The 25,767-nt window shown below is 38.4% G+C and overlaps 1 protein-coding gene across 1 annotated transcript in view; it reads right to left on the reverse strand.

The window, feature by feature from the left end:
- Positions 1-25,767, reverse strand: part of THSD7B (thrombospondin type 1 domain containing 7B) — a 1,119,563-nt gene that overhangs the window by 528,855 nt on the left and 564,941 nt on the right. The window contains exon 7 of the mRNA XM_024764108.1: positions 10,555-10,803. Coding sequence (XP_024619876.1) covers positions 10,555-10,803 — 249 coding nt within the window. The remainder of the gene's footprint in view (positions 1-10,554; positions 10,804-25,767) is intronic.

A 25,767-nucleotide genomic window follows, 5' to 3' on the forward strand; every position in this document is an offset into this window, starting at 1 on the left:
AAACCCTGTTGCTAGCTCATTAACCAAAAACACCCAAATTCTATTCATTGGCAAACAACGAATTCTCTAAAGATAAAGAAGACATTCATCACTACTGCTATTGTTTACTACCTCAGAGAAAATACCAACCCAGAAAGAGGCAAAGGAAAAAACACACCAGTGAAGGGCTTCTAAATTCCTTTTTAAAATGCAGGTCCTTTCATAGTCTGTCTTTTTTTTCTTTATTTTTTTTCAAATGCACTATCTATGTTTAATCACAAATCACCCAGAAGCCATGAAAACTGAACAGTCTGAATTCCACCAACCTGGGAAAGTGTCTCTAGGATCTGACAGAATAAGAAATCAAAGGAGACCGCTCAGCTAAACGTTGCTTGCTATCTCCTTTAGTAGTTGTTACAGGGATAGTCCTCCAGGCTCCGGACAACTTGGCTTTCTGACTGCCAGGGGCATCCTCTTTAATGGCTAAGTCCACGTCAAAGATCAGGCCTTTCCACCCACTCTCTCTCAACTCTGATGCCTTTCAACCCAGCCTCACTTTGTCCTTCTGCTTAGGAGGGAAACGGGGGGCATTTCAAAGGCCAGCGTCCTGCCTTTTGTGGGTGAGCAGCATTCTGAAACCAAGTGTAGAAATGCCTCAAGTAAATGGCCATGACATGAAAACAATTAGTTGATCCTCATAGCCCCTTACGAACGTGACCTAGGATCCCTTTGTCTTGTCACACACCCCAGCTGAACAGGATAGACAAAGCATTCATTTATTCAGGCTTCTAGGGTATCATGACAAATCCCCCAAGGAATAATAACATCCAAATTGTTCTGCATGCTTACTCAGTACCACGCACTGCACTAACAAATCTAGGTGCATGACTTCATGTCATCCTCCCAACAAGCCTATGAAAAAAATATCATTTCCTCTTTTACAGATGGGAGAATTGGCTTAAAGAATAAGAAAGACATTTGCCAAGGTCACATAATTAAGTAAGTGAAAGAGCAGGATGCAAAGACAAGCATATCTGATTCTAAAGCACATCTTCTTAATGAAATGATTCTCTGGTAGATTACAACGGTGAATGGTAAACTCATGAAACTTGGTCTGCGGATATAAAAAGCAAGTCCGTAGATGACAGGTAGCTACCTGCCCAGCCATGATGAAGACAAATAAATGTTGGTCTTGGTCTGAGGAATTGCTTTCTGGGATGAAGCAAAAAAATATCATCAGTTGATGACAATGATACTGTCACTGACAACTGACCAGTAATATTTTACAGTGCCAGTATAATATTCCTTCCAGTCTCAAACACAAAGACAGTTTGAGAATATCACACAGCCAATCACTTTATAATTCGCACGTTATATGTGGTCACATAGGGTCAGATTTTAGCACTTTCAGGAGATAAGTACAAGTTGAAAAGAGAAACAAAATATAAGCCAAATAAAGGAATCTCTAATTGTAAAAATTCAAATTTCCACCAAATGGTGGAATGACACTTTTTTTGATGAGTAATGCTTTTTCAAGGCCCTGAAGTCAAATCCTCCATTTTGCTCCCTGGTCACTGTGAATGTTAGGTAAACCTGCCATCATCTGTTCATGTAAAAATGACTCCAATGTCCCCACCATTAGTGACAGAGAACACTGTCAGCCACTCATATACTGAATACACAGGGGAAACAACTTGTGAAAGAATATCTCAGTTAATGTAAAGGTATGTATGAGAGATGGATGGCAGAAGGAACCAAAAAGCAGGACTCCCTAGCTCCTAGGAACAAAAATAAGCCTGCCCAAGAGTAAGCAAATCATTTACTCAACCATGTGTTCATTCCTCCTTTCTTTCAAGAACTAAATCTTGAGCTCCAACTGTGTGCCAAGTATGATTTCTGACAATAGAAATGCATAGCAGTGAGCAGGACAAAGTCCCTGACCTTGGGAAGATGACCTTCTAGTGGGGCAGACAGACAGAAATGAACCAGTACATAACACGGCATCAGTAACATGTCCATCAGAGAGAAATGGAGGAGGAGAGCTATTTCAGTGCCATGACCAGGAAAGTCTGCAGAATCCGGAATAAAATGAAACAGTGGGCATAAGAAAAGGTGGACAGGGAGCATTCTGGGCAGAAAGAAGAGCATGTTCAAAGGTCCCAGGGAAGGACAGTGCTTGGCACTTTCTAGGAAAGCACAGAGGCCAGTGTGGTTGGGATAGGCAGCTCAAGGCAGGAGGGAGAGGGAGTGAGAGACAGTCAGGGCCCAGGCTACAGAGAGCCTGGTGGGCTGAGGAAGGGCTGTTTGAGTGTTACTCCAAATGTGCTAGGAAATCACTGCCAATTTTTGAGGAAGGCAATCGTATCATGATGAGATTTAAATTTTTAAGAATCATCCTGGCCACTGATTAAAGAACAGACTATAGGGGAGTGGAAGAAGGGAGATGAATTTGGAGGCCTTTGCCAGTGCAGGAGACATGATGTTAGGCCTTTAATTGGGGCTGTCACGGTGAATGTGATGAGAAGTGATAAGATTCTGGATATACTGTGAAGGTGGAGACAGCCTTCTGATGGATTATATGTGGATAGGAGATAAAGAGAGAAGTGAAGAATGATTCCAAATTGCTTTTGTCCCAAATACTGGCAGCACAATTGCTTGCCACTGAATTCTTACCTGAGACAGCCCAGGAAAGGGGACAAGAACTCAGACATCAGGGCACCCATGTATTATAACTGTGAAATTCAGTTTTTCTGCATTTACCTTCTAGAATCTGCTTTCTGAAGCTTTCTCCCACCCCTGGAACTCACTGCCCGATTTCTTCATATGTACCCCATAATTTAAGTCTATTCTTAGGCAATGATCAATAAATGTATTCACAAGATACATATTAAAAGTTAATATTAAATATTTTATCATTCTAAAAAGGTATATGCAGTTTCAAAGAAGAAACCAAGATTAAGCCAAAGAAAGATATTTCTAATGGTGGGAATACATATTCCCATGAAGAGACAGAGGAGACAAACTCTGGATTAGGAAAAGCTACTCGAGGGCCAGAAATTCTATCGCCCAGGTAGCCAGCTTGTCTTCCTGAGAGTGATGTTGTCTAACCCAAGGAATCCTGTATTCAAACCATTCTCTAAATTGATGGGGGGAGGGCAGAAGGAATGAGGAATGAATGCATTGTTCTGAAGCAAGGAATAGAGATATCCTAAATTAGCAAAGCCAAAATTAGAAAAGTAGGCACATTTAGTGACTATTTTTAAAAGACTTCCATCCTACTAAGGTGACATAAAGTGATTCTAATAGCAGTAGGATGGCAGGACCATCAGAGTTTTATAGCAACCCCTGCCCTTTAGAATGCATGCTTTGTCACTTTCAGAACGCTTAGAATTGCTTACAAAATGTGAATTTCTTTTCTCCTTCTTCTAAAGGCTTAGATTTAAAGCAAAGCAACATGGAATAGAATCTTAAGTGATTTAATGATGACAGACTGAAAGAATAATTGCATCTTGCATAGGTCCTGTTTTGACTAAGCACATATAGATTTGCAAACACTCTTGGAATTGAAACCCTAGTGCAAGGTATTCAAATTAAATGCGCGTATATTAAAAATCAGTGTACTGCAGCAAGACTAATTTATGATAATATCTGTTGTTCTTTTAAAGTTGTAAATTCATTTAGAAAAGAATTAACTTGTCATTTTTTGCCGAACAGACGACCAAAATAAAGGGAGCCAATCAAGCTTTATGCATCTTACGCTCTAGTAATCTTTTATTGAATAGAGTGGGACTATTGATTATGGAAAGCTACTCTGAAGTGCAAAGCTCTTTGGCAGATGGCTTTGCTAGCCAAACTCCACATATGTATTATTAATAGATTTCTAGCCCTATGCACAGCACTTAGTAATACATTAACTTTCTTACACTAACGGGGGAACAGATCTTCCATCCAGGAGAGCTGAAAGTGGCACAATGGGAACTCATGAAACAATATGCACCAGTAAAAGCTGGACTGAGCAAAAAGGCATCAGTCTCCTTCTGCTGAAACAATTTACAGATTCTTTGAAACTGTCGTTTCTTTCCTGAAACAGATTCTCCTGAGGGTTCCAGGTCATGACTCCTTTACTCCTCAAGTCCTACAAAGAGCTGCTTAATTAAAACAATTTTTAAAAATGCTTCCTTAAAGAACCCATTAATTCATTTAGCAACCATTTATTGAGCTTCTATTATGTGCAGGGTGTTAGGTGCTGTGGCAGACGATCAATTGAAAAGATACATTAGAGATGGTAGGTGACGTGTGTGCCATTCTTTTCCAGAAGGCAAACTTACATATTCAGATTGTGATCTCATTACTCATCCTTCTCAAAGCTACTCTTATAACCAATGAAAACAGAAACTTCTTATCTGGAAAACCAGACACACGTAGCAAAAGCAAGGCCGCCATTGGGGACAAAGTCACATCAAGCTCTGTGTGTTTATTCCTTCCCTGGGTCGGCATCCTTACGTAATCTCCTTGATGATGCCAATTTTAGATGCTCTTTATAAGAAATGACTTTGAATCCTTCACACACATAATAAGTATCAGCCTGGAATAAAGTACCCTGTGCATAATATTGTTCTGGATCTGCCCCACATTTAATGATTCATCCTTTGTCTGCTGAGCATTTACTCCGAGCCAGGCACTTTTATAGGCGCTACCCGCTCTAAAGTAGAGGAGAAAAATGCATTAACAAAAATTCCAGGTACATATGTTTGGAATGATGTGCGGGAACATTACTAACTATGAAACACTCTTAAAGAACATGGTTATCAGTTCAAGATGCTCTAGTTTTTAATAAGTATATTACACAGGATTCTGAAAATGAATAAACTAAGTGAACACAGACTAAAATTTCCTGAATTCTCCAGCAATTAGCACAGTGACAGTCTGAAGCAGGTGTTGAACAAACATCTCTTTCAAGACATGTCAACCCTGTTCCGGCACTCACTTCGTTCCAACGGGCAGAGGAAGCCAACTACCAAGCCAAGTTTTACTCACCATCCCTTCTGCTGGCACCATTCCTGGCTTCAACACTCATCTAAAAATTCCATCAACTAATCCCCAGAGTTTTCTCAAGGAAAACTTGAGAAAATTTTAGATTTTAGAAAATCTAAAATTGGGTTCAGTGCCTTAAAGAGATGGTAGGAAAAAACAGGCTGGTCACAGGGGGTTGTTTTAGAAGCACATCGAAGTGGGATGCAGGAGACCCAGATAGATCTCTCGGTATGAGTCTGCACAGACAGACCTTTTGCGAAGAATCTCTAGTTCACCCATAATGAACTCATACATACCAGAGATAAGGAGGGACAAATTATGAGACCCCATCTATTCAGTGCCAGACTGGAGTGTTGAAGCAATGTTTAGGAAATTGGCTTTTCTGTGCAGTAATATCACACAGTCTATGTAATACTATCAGCCATGCAGCTTCTGCCTTGAGATCGTCTTTAAAGTTTTACTCTATGTTGGTCTTTATAACAGCACTGTCTTGTATTCAGTTTTAAACTCTAGATGATCATTTAAGAAATAGAACAGCCATTTTGGTGTGAAAGCCTCCTTGTGAGGTGGTAGAAGTTGCTGGTAGGTCATCTGAGGTGTCGCTTCCAAGAAAGATGTTGACGTTTTTCAGTATTCTTGTGCGTTACAGTGTCTTCAGCCAAAACAGGCTCTCTGCTTAGGCACGAAGGATCTGGAGTCATAGCTGTTCCAGCATCAAGTCATGTCTCAGCTACCTGTGTCCTCTGCCTTTCCTTATGCTATCCAGTAAGCAGGGCCACCTTATCATTTATGGTCTTAGAATGCTTTTCACCTCCCTCTTAGTTGAGATGTAGGATCTAATGCTTTAGATGTTAATTAGGACAAAAGAAAGAACCCAAGTGCCAAGGCATCTTATAAAGCACATATCTTTCAGTGTTTTGAGGCAGATAACATAATGCCTAAAGCCACGATGACAATGATAAGAGGTAAACACACCAAGAGAAAAGGCAGCCAGTGACAAGCAGATTTGTTCCATCTCTCTCATTTCTATCCCAACCCCATAATGTACAGTGTGAGTTCTTAGTGTTACGTTGGAGGGGGGAGCACAAAATTTCAAGGAGACTGTATAATACCGAAGAAAGGGGTTTCATGGAGTCTATACATATCTTGGTCAAAAATAGCATACTTCTGAGACGAGCTTAAGGCTACACAATGCTAACTCCCTCATACAGCTGACCCTTGAACAATGTGGGGTTAGGGGTGATAATCCTCCATGCAGTCAGAAAATCTGCTATAACTGATAGTCACCCTTTGCATCCATGGTTCTGCGTCTATGGATTCAACCAACCTCAGATTATGTGGTGCTGTAGCATTTACTATTCAAAACTATCCGCCTCTACGAGTACCTGTGCAGTTCAAACCCCTGCTGTTCAAGGATCAACTGTAGTTCTAAAATTCCCCAAGTTAGCTTAACATAGGCTGGCCTCTGTCTCCTTTCAGGTTAACTTACGCTAGCTGCCCTGAGGCGCTTCCAAAGTGTTCACTCTCAGGGAGCTCTTCGAGAAGGGGTTCCTCATGGTCACATTTCCTTTCATGTAATCATGCCTTAGGGATTGGCACACATTTTGTTCACAGTGAAAATGCTGACCAGCGGAGTCCAGCTGGTGAGATGAGTAGTCCCCAAGCTAGGCAACTAAAAACCGTTGTGAGCATTATGAACAGGCAGGAACCAGAGCACATCTCTAGCTTATCTCTTCTCGGAATATTCTTCCTCTAATTAGATGAAAGGCTAACTTCCTCACTTCCTTCAAGTCGTCCCCACAGATCCTGCTAGTTCAAATGAGGCTTCTCTAAGGACAGTCTCTTTAATTCTGTAACCTGAGCTGATCCCCCATCACAGTACCCCAGAAGCCTCTATCTTTACCCTGCTCCAATGCTTCATTTTTTCCATATCTTGTACACAAAGTATATAGCTTATTTTATTTATTTTATTTATTTGGTATATCTTCACTAAAATTTAGGTCCCACAAGGGGGAGGGAACTTTGTCTAATGTGTTCTCTGAGGTATCAGAAACACTTAACATACTGCTTGGCACATAGGAAGAGCTCAGAGTATATTTATTGAGAAAAGGAACACATCTCCTATAGCAAATATGGTGGAAGGGTAAAAGCCAAACCACATTCTAAGAGAGGACATTTCCCTGCTGAGGAGAAGGATGGTGAATTAAATTGCTTGATGTATATGAAGTGCTCATGAATTCTGGGAAAGGAAAAATGGACATTTTTGTTCCCTAAGAGATTTTTGTTTCCATTTCCCTTGTTCACAATGAATTTTAATCACTGGTGTCCAAGCAGAAACAAAAGTTATCACACGGCCTTTATGCTTTCCTGCGGTAGAGGCCACAGCTCGGATTTCAGACAAATAAGAATGTCAGCCAATGTTAATTTTGTTGCTATTATTTATACATGCTCTTTTCCACCACAAAGTGGAATCATTAGTTAACATGTCAGTCTCCCTAGGAAACACTGGTTGGTATTCAGTGAATTTTCGAAGACTCCTATTTCCTACAAATTCACTATCTGAGAAGGTTTTCAGAAAATGTCATACTCAGTAACATTTCCAAACAGCAGAACTAGAGGCCCAGGTTCATCTCCAGTGAACTTTGTCAGGCCCTGTTTTCAGATGTTAAGGTCCAATCAAATGAAAAATACAGAAATTAATCTTGGGTACATCTTGAAGTATTACCATTCCACGGTATATTGTTGGAAAAAAATGATACATGTGAATACATGTATATGTGTGTCTATACCCTTATCTGGGTGTGTGTCTTCACTATGATTATCATTAGGGTCAGTGTGATGTATTGGAAAGAGCACTGACCTTGAAGTCAAATGGACTTTAATTTGAATCCGAACAGTACCGAGTTACATCCCTTTTACTCTCAAAAATGTTCTATTTGGATAATACATTCTATGTTATTCTAAATAATCTTTATAAACTCTCTGATATAGTTATTGGCCAACAGTAGATGCTCAATAAAAGGTAGTCGTTCTTTAACAAAAGGTTATCCAACTCAACTTTCTCAACATCGTCAAGGAGGCACCACTCTGATGATTCGAAGAGAATCGTAATAGTTATTAACAAAGAAAAGAGAAGAAAAAAAATAGGCAGGGCTTCCCTGGTGGTGCAGTGGTTGAGAATCTGCCTGCCAATGCAGGGGACACAGGTTCGAGCCCTGGTCTGGGAAGATCCCACATGCCGCGGAGCAACTAGGCCCGTGAGCCACAACTACTGAGCCTGCGCGTCTGGAGCCTGTGCTCCACAACAAGAGAGGCCACGATAGTGAGACACCCGTGCACTGCGATGAAGAGTGGCCCCTGCTTGCCGCAACTAGAGAAAACCCTTGCACAGAAACAAAGACCCAACACAGCCAAAAATAAATAATAATAAAAAAAGGAATTCCTTAAAAAAAATTTTTTTTTAAATAGGCGGATGTCTATAAATCAAAAAACTGTCAAAAATATCAGGAAGAGGTCATGCCATTCCGTGAAAGGAATGAAGAAAAAAGGTGCCAAGGTCAAGGTCATCATTAAACCCAGATTCTATTCCTAGCAGCCTAGCATTGAGAACCCTCCTAAATAAGGCCTCCACGGGGGAAAAAAAATCTCCAAATCACCCAGAAGAAATAACTTTCTACTCCATTAAATTACTACAGTATGCCTTCCAAGGAAAGGAGGGATTCTCTTACTGGAGGAAATGAAACCAAAACCCACCTGCAAAGAGCAACAATAAGAGTCAGTATTCGTGTAGTGCCTCGTGTGTTGAGCACTGGGACGGGCAGTGCTAGTCTGTAGCTGTTCAACCTTCAACACAGGCAGTATAATTAGACACTTTTATTGAAGAGGGGAAATGTCTTAGAGAAGTCGTACAGCTTGTCCAAGGACACACACTTTAAGTGTGATGGCGATGCAATTCTAACCCAAAGCCTATCCAAGTTCAAAAGGGACAGAGACCTCAGGTTTTCTTTCCAATCCCATGTTTTGCCCCAAATTAGTGTCTTGAAAGATTGGACACAAACTCAATACAATTAGGGAGGATTCTGTGACAACAGGTTAATCTGTCAAGGATCGTGAACTACATCTGCTCTCTCCGCTTTTCAGGCAAGAAATGATGTAAATCTAAGGAGTCATTTTAGTAAAAAATGAACAATCAATATGTAAGGAGTATGTTGAATCCACCCTGATTTCAATGGTGAGGTGGAGGAAGTGAATGACTATGAATGTGTAAACAGGAACTTGCTCCTCTATACCCGCCCCCAACCTCAACCCCTGCCCCGCCCATACATGCTTTATTTCAGGTTTAAGGAATAACCAGGCCCATCAACAACACCAGCTGAGTTTGTAACCCACTTACCCTTCACATATCCCCAGATGATTAATTTCTACAAGAAGTTATTTTTTGCCTCATTTTATTTTTCACCGAGGGAGTGATCTCAAATCTCAGAGACTATAGAAAAGTTCTATCTAAAATAGCTATTTAGGGCTTCCCTGGTGGCACAGTGGTTGAGAGTCCGCCTGTCGATGCAGGGGACGTGGGTTCGTGCCCCGGTCCGGGAAGATCCCACATGCTGCGGAGCGGCTGGACCCGTGAGCCATGGCCGCTGAGCCTGCGCGTCCGGAGCCTGTGCTCCACAACGGGAGAGGCCACAGAAGTGAGAGGTCCGCGTACCACAAAAAAAAAAAAAAAAAAGCTACTTAAATCTAAAATACAGATTTAAGATATAGTTCAGGGCAGCTGTCCAGCAGGAATTATTACAAATTCATCCGCAACAGACTTCTAAACAGCCAGCCCCAGTGATTTCTGTCGTTATCAGACCGATCCCACTGTAAGCCAACAACCAGAGGAAAATGCACTGGAGGTCTTCACCAAGGGCTACACAATCAGGCAAAATATAACTAATATCAAGATATTAAGTTTAGCTACTAATTTATGTCGACCCTTTTCTCAGCATTCTCTGGTTCCCTAGGGACTCTGAAATAGAAACAATGCCCAGAGCAGCAGTGACTTTCAACGAAAGAGCCTTAGAATCAGGCGGCTGTCACTCATTAACTATGTAACCTCAGAAGTTACTTAATCTCTCTGAGCATCAATGGCCTTACTTGCAAAATGAAGATGCTTATGAATGGCTTCTTAGGTTGTCATAAAAATTAGGTGTGACATGTCAGGCAATGGTAACTAATGGTTATGAAGCACTTATGATATGCCAGGTGCTGGATGAAGTAAGTACTGCTAGTAGAAAAGTAAACTGAGGCACTAGATTTAAGCCACTTGCCAAAATTCACATAAATTAGAAAGTCATAACAATCACATAATTAGAAATAGGATTGGAGCCCAGGCAATCAACACAACCCATGCTCTTACCCCCCCTAGGCTTTACTGCCTAATACGAAACTCTGCACTGAGTCATAAGTCACAGCTACAGTTATTGTTAACCTCTCTATACCACATAAAACGAGGTTATATAGAACAACTGAACACTCATGCCAAAGAACACACAATACCTGGGACATGAGTGCAAAAGTTCTCCTTCAACGATGCAGGCCTCTTTCTCGAGAAGTTCAGGGCAGTCCTCTCCGCCTCCAACAGCAATGTGCTTCACGTTCCGGCTCCTGCTTCTAAATCCTGGCGAGAGGCTCCCTGAACGGCACGTCTTGGAGCAGGGGCTCCAGGAGGACCACTCGGTGGTTTCGCAGTCTTTCGGCATGATGCAGGACTGGATGGTCACAGGCAAGGAATCTTGCGTGCAAAGGCTGAAGGAACAGAAACAGAAAACAGTAGGCCGTAGACTAAATGGGTACAACCGACATTATGAAGTGTCTATTCTGGATGAAAAGAAAAAGCCTGAAATCTGGGATAGCGCTCAAGTAGGAGAATTTGTTTTTTAAATGTTAGAGGCATCATGATAAAATACTGAAGGACATACATTTTAAGAATGAACGCTCTATTTCATCTGAAACTGTGAAGTTATTTCACTCTCGCAAGACACATGTGTAAGGTGAGTCCACATTGTACCTTGTCCAAAGCATCATCAGAAATAATGGAGGTTCTTCTCATGTGCTTTCACCTCTGATACAGCCTAGAGTTACCCTTCGTTCAGTGGTTCCTAGGTGTCACACACTGTCCTGTACTTCACAGGCACTTTCTTACAACAGTCTCTTGAGTATACATATTATGATGTCCATTTGTAGATGACAATACTTAAGGTCAGGAAGGCTAAATCATTTGTCTAAGGTCAAAGAAAGGTAAACGTAAGCTTTCGAGTACTATTCTGTCCATTCTTTTAAATACTGAGCGATTAAAAAATAAATAAATGTGGTATTATGTTTCCCGGTACTGTTAGGCTCTGCGCATCAATTTCCTCATCTGCAAAACTGAAGTGCTTTCAAATACTAACAATGTAATTGGAAAACAGATAAATAAAAAGATAACATGATAATGTGATGAACTCAACATAACAGCACTTACAATGATGAGGAGAAAAACTGATGAGACAGTGATAGACCACCTGGGAAAGCTGGGGGTAGGGGTGAGGCAGGTTCTAAGACAGAAGGACATCTAAGCTGCATTTTAAAAGATTAATGGAAACTTCTCAGGCACGGAAAGAAGACTATTTTAACTCAAGGAAGTAGCATATTTGAAGCCCTGAGATAAAATTTGTGGGTATAGGAACCAGTGGTATGCTAGAGCTGGATTTACTGTTTAACAAGGACCAATCTGTAAAATTTTCAGGAATTTTGCAAGCCCGTTGATTTCATGTAAGTAGCTTAAAATTAGCCATGGTGGAAGTATTTACACTATAGAAACCAGCAAATGCCATAAATCAAGTCCCTTTACCCTACCCTGACCCCTTCAACCTCCAGAACTGGTGGTCAAATATTCACAAGCACACCAATGGGGGAAAGTAAAAGCCAACTTGTCAATTGTCATAAATGTGTCCATTTATGACACATAAAGCTCAAAGAGGAATGTGGATAAATATTAGGTATGTAGTTCTTCAAAAGGGATTTCTGGAAAGGCTAAGGAATTTGGATTTAATTGAGCATTAAATAATGTTAAAGGGAGAAAATCAGACTCACGTAGGGAGACAATATTTTGAGTATTATTGGCATTTTTTTCTTTTTTTCACTTTGTTGTTAGTATTTCCCTTATTCAGTCAAAGGCATCCATTACTTTGTGGAAGAAAAGGATAATTTTGACAGGAATGTAAATCAAAGAAAGGGTCAATGTTCAAACACTGACTTCCAAAATTGAGCCTATGAAACTTGGTGGAATAATACACAGGGTTTGGCAATAGTTCCTTTGTATGTGTTTAAAAAGAGAGAAGTATTAAAATGTTTCCAAATTTCTGACTTGGGAAAGTATGTAGAGTAAGGGAGCCACCAACAGAAATGGATTATAGTAGACAGTGTGCAGGGGAGAATGAAATATGTTCATATTTGGCCACAGTGATGAGTAAAATATAGTGAGATTTCCATACTGATATTCATCATGAAGCCATAGAGGATTAGTACGGCTTTCAAATTTCACAATGATATAAGATAAACCTTTGGTCCAATATTTTTTAAAAGTCTATTCAGATCATATTATCCTCTTCAAAATGAAAAAAGCAATGCACACCTCATTACCATCACTCACTCCAATTAGACATTTGGGGGGCCTGGGATCAAGAATAGGAAGAACCTCCCTTGAAAATGCCCCACATAAATCATAATGTATCATCACTGTACAATGTGGAGGAAAGAGGGAAGGCCCACCTATTTTTGGTTTATGATATAACAGAAAGCTGTTAAACAACAAGTTTCTACGTTTTGACATGTCAGAAATTATTATTGGCTGAGTTATGCCCCTCTCAAATTCATATGTCAAAGTCCTAACCTCCAGTGCTTCAGAATGTATCTGTACGTGAAGACAGTCTTTTAAATGTGGTCACTAGGGGTGGCTCCTAATCCAGTATGACTGGTGTCCTTGTAAGAAGAGATTAGGACACAGACACACACAGGAAGAGTATGAGAAGGCTTGGAGAGAAGACAATGGTCTACAAGCCAAAGAGAGGCCTTAGAAGAAACCAACCCTGCTGACACTTGATCCAGCCTCCAGAACTGTGACAAAGTTAATTTCTGCTGTTTAAGTTACAGTCTGTGGTACTTTGTTAAGGTAGCCCTGGCAAACGAAAACAGAACTTTAATAAAGTTTTTAATTTGTGTATGTTTTTAGATAAGGAGTTTTAATTTCTCGGAAGGATTTTCTTCTTCCTTTCCTAAAGAAGATCCCATACTATACAGTTCTCTGTCTACAGAAATAGTGGTTTGGTTCTTACCATTTCCTAGCTGTCACTCTCATCTTTACTGAACTGACTATTCCTATTGGACCAGAAGAAGGGGTAAGATTCCAACAGTACAAGTACTTGCATGGAGTTGCAGGGATTAATCAAGGCTTTTTTTTTTTTTTTTTTTTTTTTTTTTTTTTTTTTGGGGTTTCTGTGCCTCCACAACTTTGGTTTGTGCCGCTAGTTTCCCCTTCCCTCTTTTTTTCCCTTCATTTTGGAAATAAGTTTCTGTATATGTTGTAATTTTAACTACTTTGTTTTTTAATTAACCCTTTCTCACCCTACTCCTCCCCCCCCTTCCCATGATAAATAATAACCACTGAATTTTCAGAATTTAAAAGTTAACTTTTTTTTTTCCATTTAAAGGTAAAAAGTATTTGGAGCTAGCAGAGACAAAGTGAGAGGCTTGAACCTTGGTGAGCTCTAAAATAGATAAGATTATATTCATGAAAGAGAAATGTCAGTTACTTAGAGATGCAGTTTCTGACCAGTAAACTGTAGAGATTTGTTATAAACATTGTTTCCAGCCCATTACCAACATTTTTACTGTCTGTGAGAACTTAAGTGACAGAGTACTTCTTGGTAAATTCATGGGTCATTTGAGATGTTGAGTTACTTTAGATTTTTTTCAAATAAGTAAATAATATTCATGTAAAACACTGGAGAAAGAAAGAATAATGAAATGTGCTTGTTGATAGCAATACTTTTTTTGGTTGTTGTTGTTTTTTGTTTTGTTTGTTTTGGTTTTTTTGTTTGTTTGTTTGCGGTACGCGGGCCTCTCACTGTTGTGGCCTCTCCCGTTGCGGAGCACAGGCTCCGGACGCGCAGGCTCAGCGGCCATGGCTCACGGGCCCAGCTGCTCCGCGGCATGTGGGATCTTCCCGGACTGGGGCACGAACCCGTGTCCCCTGCATCGGCAGGTGGACTCTCAACCACTGTGCCACCAGGGAAGCCCAACAGCAATACATTTTTTACTTTAAAGATTTAAAAAAGGTCTGTGACCTGTAATATTAATTATTAAGAGTGCCCTCTCTTCTCCCTTCCCCTCCTCCCTTCTTCTCTCATCATTTTAATTGTTTGGCTTTTTGTTTGGCTTTTGAAGTATTGTCCCTTCTGACATGCCAAGGGCCACATGAAAGGGAAAAATATGTGCTTTGGTTCTGGCTTTTCGTTCCCACCATTTGCTCCTAATTGACTTCACACCTACTTGCCATCCTGCAATAGTACAAATCATGAATAAAAATAATTTTGATGTTTTGGAGTACATTAGGAGAACTTAATATGAGTTTTATTTCCTATCATTCCCATCATATCTCTGTTAAGATACAGGTATAAGGATAGAAATGGCTGGTGGTTTGTTTTTTTTTAAATTGGTAATACAGGAAGGTTTTCACAAAAATACGTAAGATAATTAGTGAAACTTGTATCTAGAGCACTTAATAGTCTCTGTTTTCAATTTGATTCTTGATTTCTTTTTTCTCTGGATTATTCTGGCCTCCGACAGCTATTACTGAATTACTTTACAGAAATAAGCTGGTTTATTTCTGGTGGAAAGCTACAGTGTCTGTTGAGTTCCAGATTTGAACATTCTTTGTAAATAGTTGTCTGCATGGATTATGATAAAGGAGACGCTACCAATGAAATAGAAAACGAACTAGATGGTATAAGACTGTGATCCTCATGACCACTCTAAAAGGCACTTCCATGCGTAAGTCATAAAGGCCATATTCACTGAATGCAGTGCCAATGCCCCATTTTTATGCCTGTGACTCAACAAAGGTCTTTTCAGTTTATAGAAGCAGTTTGGGGTTTGTATTTACAACTTCCTTGATGGTTACCTGCATGTCCATTGCTGGCAACGGACTTTGTCATTAAAATCTGACTCCTAGGTTAAGGGAGCTACGCTGTGGTTTATTCTTTACTTACCTGGATAAACTAACTTGTAATAGAAATGTACTTTGGTTAATTCTGAAATGTGTCAATTTTTGAATAATCAGTCTTAAAAGCAATACAGAATTGTGATTTATTAATTTTAAATTAAAATGTTCACATGTTGTTGCAAGAAAAATTATATCTGAATCAAGATTCATGGTTTTTTTTTAATAACTGCCTTTTGTATTTACCTTTTTGTCATTACTTTAGGGTGAAAATTCCCATTTAAATCTAAAAATCAAACTTTTTATTAATTATTTTGCTAACATATTTTGTAAGTTTTTAATGCCCAATATTTCTTTCTTATTTCCTACTTATTTATTTTTAACATTACCCGGCTTTTATTTCATGAATGAATATTCAATATCTTTGACAATATTAAATGTAACCTTTGTTTTTACTTTCATGATCCTTTGCTCTTATGGATTAGAATGAAGTATCACAAGCACAGATTGGAAGCTCTTTGATCACAGGTGGGTCTCATCAAATGGTAAGCATTTCTGTTGGCTGATTATGCGGAACTCAGACCACTTTATTGGAGACCCTCAAATGTTGGCCTCCATCAGTCTTTATTCTTTAGTTCATGTTTTTCCTAAGATAAGAACTCTCCTATCTCTTGTACTATGTGTATAGAGCTGGCTGTCAGCTTTATGAAAACTGATCGGAGGAAGAGCTGTCAGGACACTCTCACAAACTATGGACAGATTTTCACTTAAACTGCATGTTCACAGGATGATGTTTCACACACTATGTTCTGCAGGTAAGGGAGTAATTTTTAGGCACACTGAACACATTTTTAATCAGAGCTGCTTACTACTACCTATAATTCTTAAACCTTCCAAGAATCTTGTACTAGAACAGAATAGGCTATACTGTGGTAACAAATAAACCCTGAAATCTCAATGGTTTAACAAAATAAGTGTTCATTTTCCCTTCACAAAGACTTTGATGCAGGTTATTCAGCCCTCTTAGAAGGCTCTTTTCTACCTGAAGACTTAAGGACCCAGTTTGTAGCCATCTTAAAAATTCACCATCTAGAATACATGGCTTCCACGTTCACCATTAGGTAGAAAGGTAGAGAGAGCAGAAGGATGGCCCAAAGTGATTTATGATTTTACCCTAGATATGGCTTATGTTACTTCTGTCCACATTGCATCGGTCAGATCTCAAGTCAAATGGCTCCGACATAAGTGCAAAGCGGACAGTGAAATATCTTTCTATGTGCTGTGAAAGAGGCAAAAATGTGATAGGCAGGGCTTCCCTGGTGGCGCAGTGGTTGGGAGTCTGCCTGCCGATGCAGGGGACACGGGTTCGTGCCCCGGTCCGGGAAGATCCCACATGCCTCAGAGTGGCTGGGCCCGTGAGCCATGGCCGCTGAGCCTGCGCCTCTGGAGCCTGTGCTCCACAACAACGGGAGAGGCCACAACAGTGAGAGGCCCGCGTACTGCAAAAAAAAAGAAAAAAAAACTTGTGATAGGCAAATGGGTGTGTGTCTGGTACAGCTGTGTCATGTAAACTGATTTGCTCCTTCCAGATCTTCCAACTGAAGGGGAGCATTCAGCTTTTTCTACTCTGCTAGGTAAATTACCACTCATTCATCTACTTTCCAGCTCCCCAAATTCATTGAACTTTCTTTTTAGCTATTATATCCTTTCGTACTTCACAAAGACTTTGATGCAGGTTATTCAGCCCTCTTAGAAGGCTCTTTTCTACCTGAAGACTTAAGGACCCAGTTTGTAGCCATCTTAAAAATTCACCATCTAGAATACATGGCTTCCACGTTCACCATTAGGTAGAAAGGTAGAGAGAGCAGAAGGATGGCCCAAAGTGATTTATGATTTTACCCTAGATATGGCTTATGTTACTTCTGTCCACATTGCATCGGTCAGATTTCAGTCAAATGGCTCCAACATAAGTGCAAAGCGGACAGTGAAATATCTTTCTATGTGCTGTGAAAGAGGCAAAAATGTGATAGGCAGGGCTTCCCTGGTGGCGCAGTGGTTGGGAGTCTGCCTGCCGATGCAGGGGACACGGGTTCGTGCCCCGGTCCGGGAAGATCCCACATGCCGCAGAGCGGCTGGGCCCGTGAGCCATGGCCGCTGAGCCTGCGCCTCCGGAGCCTGTGCTCCACAACGGGAGAGGCCACAACAGTGAGAGGCCCGCGTACTGCAAAAAAAAAGAAAAAAAAACTTGTGATAGGCAAATGGGTGTGTGTCTGGTACAGCTGTGTCATGTAAACTGATTTGCTCCTTCCAGATCTTCCAACTGAAGGGGAGCATTCAGCTTTTTCTACTCTGCTAGGTAAATTACCACTCATTCATCTACTTTCCAGCTCCCCAAATTCATTGAACTTTCTTTTTAGCTATTATATCCTTTCGTGTTATATTTCTCCTTGAGAGTTCATGCCTTTTTTATTACTTTACTGTTATTTAAGTGAGGTTCCAGAATACAGCAGTAATAAATGATTATGTTCAGTTGCCACCTTTAACCAGAAACCTAAAAAGTTCTTTGAGAAAAAGCTTTGTGAAAGCACATAATGATCTAATCTATAAATAAACAAATTTCTACAGAGCTAAATCTGCCCTACGCATGGAAAAAAATACTGGTTAGAAGTAATTAAAAATGGATGAGTAAAGTTTTGAATTGTGAAAGAATTTTCATTTCCATTATACTTGTTCTAAATTATGTAATATTTGTTTATAGAATTTAGTACTTGCAAAATGTGCTTTACAGTTAAAAAGTTATTTTTATAGAAGTAAAATTGCAACTAACTAGGAAAGTACTTTAGCAACCTTTATAAAACTGTGGGTCATTCAAAAGTACAGTTATTCCAGTCATTTAGCAAAAATACTGCTATCCATATGGTAGCAGCTTACCCAAATTATAGCATAATAACAAGGGAACAGTTGCTTCTAGAGCTTACGTATTCTAACTTAGAGAATGATTGCAAGATCACACCATGAAAATAACACCAGGGAATAAAATGTGAATGGTGAAATGAAGAGAAAAGAACCAGAACCTAGATAGGCTTAAGAGAGAACAGATTTGGGAAATCAGATATAATATATGTTATTTATTTAAATGATTTTGACTGCAAAGTGGTAGCATTTTTCTGCCATAAGTCAACCTAATAGGAATATCTGAGAAAAACAAGAATAATAACTCGAAGAAGGAAAACATGCACATACCAAGGTTTACGTGAAATCCCTGGCTGCTTTAGAAACTAGACTAAAAGTAAGCTGCCTACTATATATATGATTCAGCAAGTGAAGACATTGGAATAAAAGGTGAGTTTAAAAACTTTTTTCTGGAAGACAATTTTGAAAATTTAAGAAATAATTTCAAATTACCAAGAAAAATATTAAGGATTACTGAGAAATTTTAGCTGGAGGATTATGAGTTTCCTTTTCTAAACTCCCTTCATGGACAAAGTAGCCTGAGGTAATTTATGTCTTATTTGACAAAAAATCTTTATATTACGTTAGAATTTATAACTAATGGGGGTCTCTGATTGAGATATACAAACTTTTTCCTTCTAATTCTCAATAAAATAAAACTGAGCTATTAAAATGCCCCTTGGGACTTCCCTGGTGGTCCGATAGTATATCTGCCTTCCAATGCAGCAGATGCAGGTTCAATCCCTGGTCATGGAACTAGGATCCCACATGCCGCGGGGCAACTAAGCCCACATGCCACAACTACTGAGCCCGCGCACCTCATCTAGAGAGCCCACGTGCCACAAACTATAGAGCCCACGCATTCTGGAGCACGCACACCACAACTAGAGAAAAGCCCGAGTGCTGCAACAAAGAGACGGTGCACCGCAATGAAAGATCCCACATGCCGCAACTAAGACCTGACACAGCCAAAAAAATAAAGAAAATAAATATTAAAAGAATAAAATAAAATGCCTCTTAATGTTTTATTTTGATTTATACCATTTTAAATTGTTCAATAGATAATAAACCTAAAATCATGCACTAAAGCTAAAATAGCAATATGAAATTATATTTTAAATATGCTGTTCAGTTGCTTCTGTAGGATAGAGAGATTTTTCTATGGATAAAGAGATAAGTGCACAGATATACTACATATTACTTTCCTGAGAAGAAATATCCTTGAGTGATATTATATCAAAATGGAATGCTTTTAGTATTGTCCTCATTTCCTGTTATCAGAAAACATTATTCAACAGAGATTTAAAATGCAGTATAAGTCTCAGAATAAAAGGGATTCTATCTTCTCCAAATTTCTTAGAGTACTAAGAATATGTTGATACATATTTGTGAATGCTTAGAGATGAAAGCAATATCAGCAATCATTTGAAGGTCTTAGCAGCTACCTTCAATTTACAGGGAAGTACACTGATACCCAAAAATGCTATGTGACTTTCTAATGGGCACACAGCAAAAAATTACAGAATGGCCAAGACTAAAATTAAATTTCTCTGCCTTTTAGGCCAAAATTATGTTTACAGTTAATCCATGTGAGAGCTCTTCTTCTTAGAGACTCAAATTTATGACCTGAAAGTTGCATTAAAAAAAAAAAAAAGCCTATCTTGACTTTCAGGTTTGGAGAACATTGGCAGTTGCCTGACTCTGAATTTCTCCTACCACCATTACCTCCCCCAAAATAATAAGAGTAAAACAAACCACACATTACCCTTGTGTTCACCGTTACTGGATAAAGAGAACACACACACACACACACACCCCTTCAGATCACAAGTAAGTAGAAAAACATTCTGACAGACTACCCACTGACCTCCTTCAGATGCAGTTTACTAGGTGTGGAAAGTAGAGGAGAGGCATCCTAAAAGAGTCTTATAAAAATTACTACAGAAATTATCATACTAAGTGAAGTAAGCCAGACAGAGAAAGACAAATATCATATGATATTGCTTATATGTGGAATCTAAATAAAAAGGATACAAATGAGCTTATATACAATACAGAAATATACCCACAGACACAGAAAACAACTTATAGTTACCAAAGGGGAAAGGGGCAGGGAGGGATAAATTAGGAGTGTGGGACTAACAGATACACACTACTGTATATAAAATAGATAAACAACAAGGATATAGCACAGGGAACTATACTCAGTATTTTGTAATAACCTATAAAGGAAAAGAATCTGAAAAAAATATATATATATACATATGTATAACTGAATCGCTTTTCCATACACCTAAAACTAACACAACATTGTAAATCAACTATATTTCAATTAAAAAAAAAAGACTACAGAGGAGTTAAAAACTTAGATGAATCAAAGACAAATCTTTTCCAGAAAAAGTAAGTTAACCAAACATCAAAACACAAAATACAGGTCAGAAATTGGTAGTCCTAGCACACATACAGAGGAGGGCCTTGAAAGTGTGCAGGACTGGAAGTGGCAGTCTTGGAGAAGCATACCTTTGGAGGATAATCATATATAGAGAGGATGGCTCGTAGTCCATAGAGATGACACAGTGAAGGAAAGGAAGGAAATAGTGGAGGAAATTAAGAATGCTATACAAACAAAGGTGAAATAAGACACACCTGGGACTTCCCTGGCAGTCCAGTAGTTAAGACTTCTCCATGCAAAGCAGGGGGTGCGCATTTGAACCCTGGTCAGGGAGCTAAGATCCCACATGCCTTGTGGGCAAAAAACCAATACATAAAACAAGCAATACTGTAACAAATTCAATAAAGACTTTAAAAAATGGTCCACATTAAAAAAAAAAACAAGGCACACCAATCTTTCCCCACCACCACTACAAGCAATAAGGTCCATAAATGACACGTCACAAAAGATGGCAGTACTCACAGAAGAGGACGTTTTCGAAATATGAACTGTGTTCAGGAAATGAATGAAAACAGAAATAAAGCAGACTACAGCCATTGAAATTTACAACAAAAAATCAGAAAGTGTGAAAGATTTTCTGCTGGTAAGAAATATCCTCTAAACAACCAGAAACGGGCTTCCCTGGTGGCACAGTGGTTGAGAGTCTGCCTGCTGATGCAGGGGACACGGGTTCGAGCCCTGGTCTGGGAAGATCCCACATGCCGCAGAGCAACTAGGCCCGTGAGCCACAACTACTGAGCCTGCGCGTCTGGAGCCTGTGCTCCGCAACAAGAGAGGCCACGATAGTGAGAGGCCCGTGCACCGCAATGAAGGGTGGCCACAACTAGAGAAAGCCCTTGCACAGAAACAAAGACCCAACACAGCAAAAATAAATTAATTAATTAATAAACAACCAGAGACAAAGTACTGATAGAAAAATACTGTCATTCAACACACGAAACTGCAGTAAATATCCTCAAATAAACATTGAAAGATATTAAAAGAAAACAACCTAACTTGAATCAGAAATACAAAAACTAAGACCACAATGGATTTAAAACAAGATATAAAATGAGAATTCACTGAACTCAGGAAGAACACAGAAGGAAAAAAATCATTTAAAAATGAATACCGAATTACAAGATGCCCAAGAAAGAACAAATTCCAATGAAAATACAATATAGGGTGCTGAAGGAAAGTAGGGGGGGAAAAAAAGAGAAATAAGATGAAATAAAGAAGTAAAATGGGTCAGAGAAAGTAGGAACATAGGCAGAGATGTCCAACACACATATTAGATATGCTTGGGAAAAAAGAAGTCAATACACTGGAAAAAGCTAATGTTTACAAATATAACCCCCACAAAAAACCTTTCCAAAAATAAAGGAAGATTGGAATCAATACATTTAAAGGACCCATCAGGTACCCTGGAAATCTGACCCAGAACAATCAACTGCAAGACACATACTAGTAAAACCATTAAACTTTAAAGATAAACAATCAGGTTTTCAGGCAAAAAGATGAAATAACTTACAACTACCAAAACATTAACTGGCAACAGACTTTTCAAAAACAACATGTAAATCAAGACTACACTGGAGTAGCAATTTTCAAGAAAAGTAAAGAGAAAATGTGAACTAAGAATATTATATCCTGCTAAGCAGTTCTTCAAATAGTTTTTAATCTGCCAAATTCAGGAAGTACTGTACACTGTGACTTTACATAGGAATCTACTGGATGTTGAGCTTCATCCAACCAAAGACAACTTGTAAAGCTGTGGCAAAAGAACTGACCTTAGGCATTTCATATATATAACTGTAAAGCTAAGACTACAATGAGAGTGGGATCATGGGTAGAATAATATATAAACGCTACGTGTTCTGACAAGTAGAAAGAATTCACCTAAAAGATGAAAGGATAAGAGAGAGAAAAAATGGGGAGGTAAAATAAAATTAAAGGTCTCAGTTGGGAGTCATTTAAAACTGATATAACACATAATAATAGATTAGAAAAATGGGAGTGAAGAGCACTATAAAAAGTTTTAATACAAAGATAAACCCTAAAATTAGAATGTACCAGAAAATATGTAAAAGTAAAAGCTATACACCAAACAAAAATACAATTAATATGATATTATATATACTGCAACTTAATCTAAGATAATATGACAAAATGAGGTGAAACATAAGTCAAGTCCACAAATGTGAATAAACTTAATTCATTTATTATAAGAAATTTAATGTTTACATTGACTCAGGAAGCAAAACCCAACTCCACACTGATGCTGAATATGAGACGTACCTAAAGTGTGATGATTAAAAAGGCTAAATATAAAGGGATAGAAAAATATTTTTCAGGAAATTGAAAACAGTAAGAATGCACATGTTGTAATCCTAATATCAGACAAAGTAAAATTAGTCAAAAAGATTAGAAGAAACAAATAAGGATACTTTATAATGCTAAAAAGCTACATTCCACAATGAAGATATGGCACCAAATTATACCAACAGCCATGCATAGAAAAAATATAGACGATACAGGAGAAAAAGAAACACACTAATAATAGGAGAATTTAACAACCATTTTCAATGTAAGTCAGGCTTGGCAGACAAAATATAAGGAAAGATATAAAAAACCTACAAGGTATAATCAATAGGTACACATATATCAAACAATTCACACCAGTAACAGAGAATATACTTTCTTCTTAAGTGAACATAGAGCATTCATAAAGACTGATAACACATTATAACACAAAGAAAACATCAGTAGGTTCTATAATGTAGAATTACTATAAACAGCAATCTGCTTACAATGCAAATAACTAGAAATTAAAAATAAACAAAAACAAAACAAAAAGCCCTTTCTATCTGGAAATTAAAATATCTTGCATCAAACACATCTTGGGTGAAAGAGGAAAAACAAAAAGAATCTATAAACATTTTTAAATAAAATGATGATAAATAAAAACACTACGTGTTCAAAATCTATGGGATCCATTTAAAGCAGATATCAGAGGAAAATTGATAACCCTAAACATGCATGTCAAAATGAATAAAGATAAATTAATTAAACACCCTATCTAAAATCCTAGAAAAAGAACTAAAATAAACACAAAGTAAACATAAAGAAGTAAATAATGTAGATAACATAAAAACAATAAAGTAAAATCCTGTTTTTTGTGGGGGTTTTTTTGGTCAACCAAATAAACAAACCATTATTTTAAACAAAACTGAAGACAGAAACATGCATATATAAAAATAAAAAATGACACAGGATAAATAACTCTTTGTACAGGATATACACCAACTGATATAAATAAATTTGAACATCTGGAGGAATGAGTCATTTCTCTTAAGAATATAGCCTATCAAAATTATTCCCAGTATGAACAGATTAGTCTCCATAGAAAAAAATAGAGAAAGTTTTCAAAGAAATACCTCACAACAAAGCATCAGGTCCAGCTGGATTCACAAAGAAATTCTACCAAACTTTTAGTGACCAGATGGTCCCAAAGCTATATTAATTGTTTAGAACATAGAAAATCAAGGAAAACTTCCATATCATTTTTATAAAGCGAGTATAATAATATCTCAATGAGATAAAAAGAGCAAAAAAAGAAAGAAAATGACAAATGAAAAAATGGTTCAGTATTCAAAAATATATTGATATAATTCACCATATCAATAGGTTCAAAGAAAAATATCATATGATCATCTGCAATGACACTCAAAAAGCCTTTGACAGAATTCAATATTAATTCCTAACACAAACTCTTGGCAAAAACAGAAATGGATGGATACAGCCTGAATATGATTAATTACACACACAGACACACACACTTGTGACAGGGAGAATACCATTCCCCCAAAAGGTCCATACTTTAATTCTCAGAACCTAAAGGTATTTTGCATATGTGATTAATTAAGAATCTTCAAACGGGAAAATGACCCTGGATTATCTTGGTGGCCCCAGTGTAATCTCTAGGTTCCTTATAAGTGAAAAAGCTGTGCAAGAGAGTGTGGGTCAGGGAAATCTTTCAGACAAGATCTGAAGAAACGACACTGCCAGCCAGAGAACACAAGCAGTCTTTAGAAGCTGGAAAAGGCAAGCAACCAGATTCTCCACTAGAGCCACCAGAATAAAGCAGCCTGCTGAGAACTTAATTTTCTTCCAGTGAGATCCATTCCAGACTTCTGATCTCCAGAACTGTGAAATAATAAAGGTATTGTTTTAAGCCACTAAGTTTGTGATAATTTGTTATAGCAGTAACAAAAACTAACAGATACCTCAATCTTAAAACCAGAATCTTACTTAATGGGAAAATTCTGGAGGCATTCTCAATGAGATTTGAAAAAGGGAAGAATGCTCACTGTGTTCACTACTATTTACTATTTTTTCTGAATTCAATACACTAGACTAGAGAAAACAATGAGAGGCATGATATTAGAACAGAAGACCTAAAACTCTCTGTGTTTACTGATAACATGATATTATATTTGAAACTGACTAAAAAATAAATGATAAAAAATACTCAAATAAAAGAATTCAGCAAGCTACAAACTATAAAATTAGTATATATAAATCAACAGCATTTTCTGTTAACTACTTAGTGAATACAACAGATGACAAAACATCTACAGTAGCAACAAAAATATAAAATACTTAAAAAAACAACTTAAGAGTTGTTCAAAATCCCTATAAACAAAACTATAAAACACTAATAGACACAAAAATAGATTTGAGGGACCTCCCTGGTGGTCCAGTGGTAAAGAATCCGCCTTCCAATAGAGGGGATGTGGATTTGATCCCTGGTCAGGGAACTAAGATCCCACATGCCACAGGGCAACTAAGTCCACATGCCACAGCTACTGAGCTCACACGCCTCAACTAGAGAGTCTGTGTGCTGCAAACTACACAGTCCACACACTCTGGAACTCGCGCCACAACTAGAGAAGACAAAACCCGCATGCCACAACTAGAGAGAAGCCCCTGCGCCACAACAAAAGATCCCGCATGCCTCAGTGAAGATCCCTCATGCCACAACTAAGACCCGATGCAGCCAAAAAATAAAATAAATAAATAAATCTTTAAAAAATTGATTTGATACAAATGAAAAGACATTCCTTGC

This window comes from Neophocaena asiaeorientalis, unplaced genomic scaffold (assembly GCF_003031525.2).
Source record: "Neophocaena asiaeorientalis asiaeorientalis breed wild unplaced genomic scaffold, Neophocaena_asiaeorientalis_V1.1 scaffold102, whole genome shotgun sequence".
Taxonomy (NCBI): domain Eukaryota; kingdom Metazoa; phylum Chordata; class Mammalia; order Artiodactyla; family Phocoenidae; genus Neophocaena; species Neophocaena asiaeorientalis.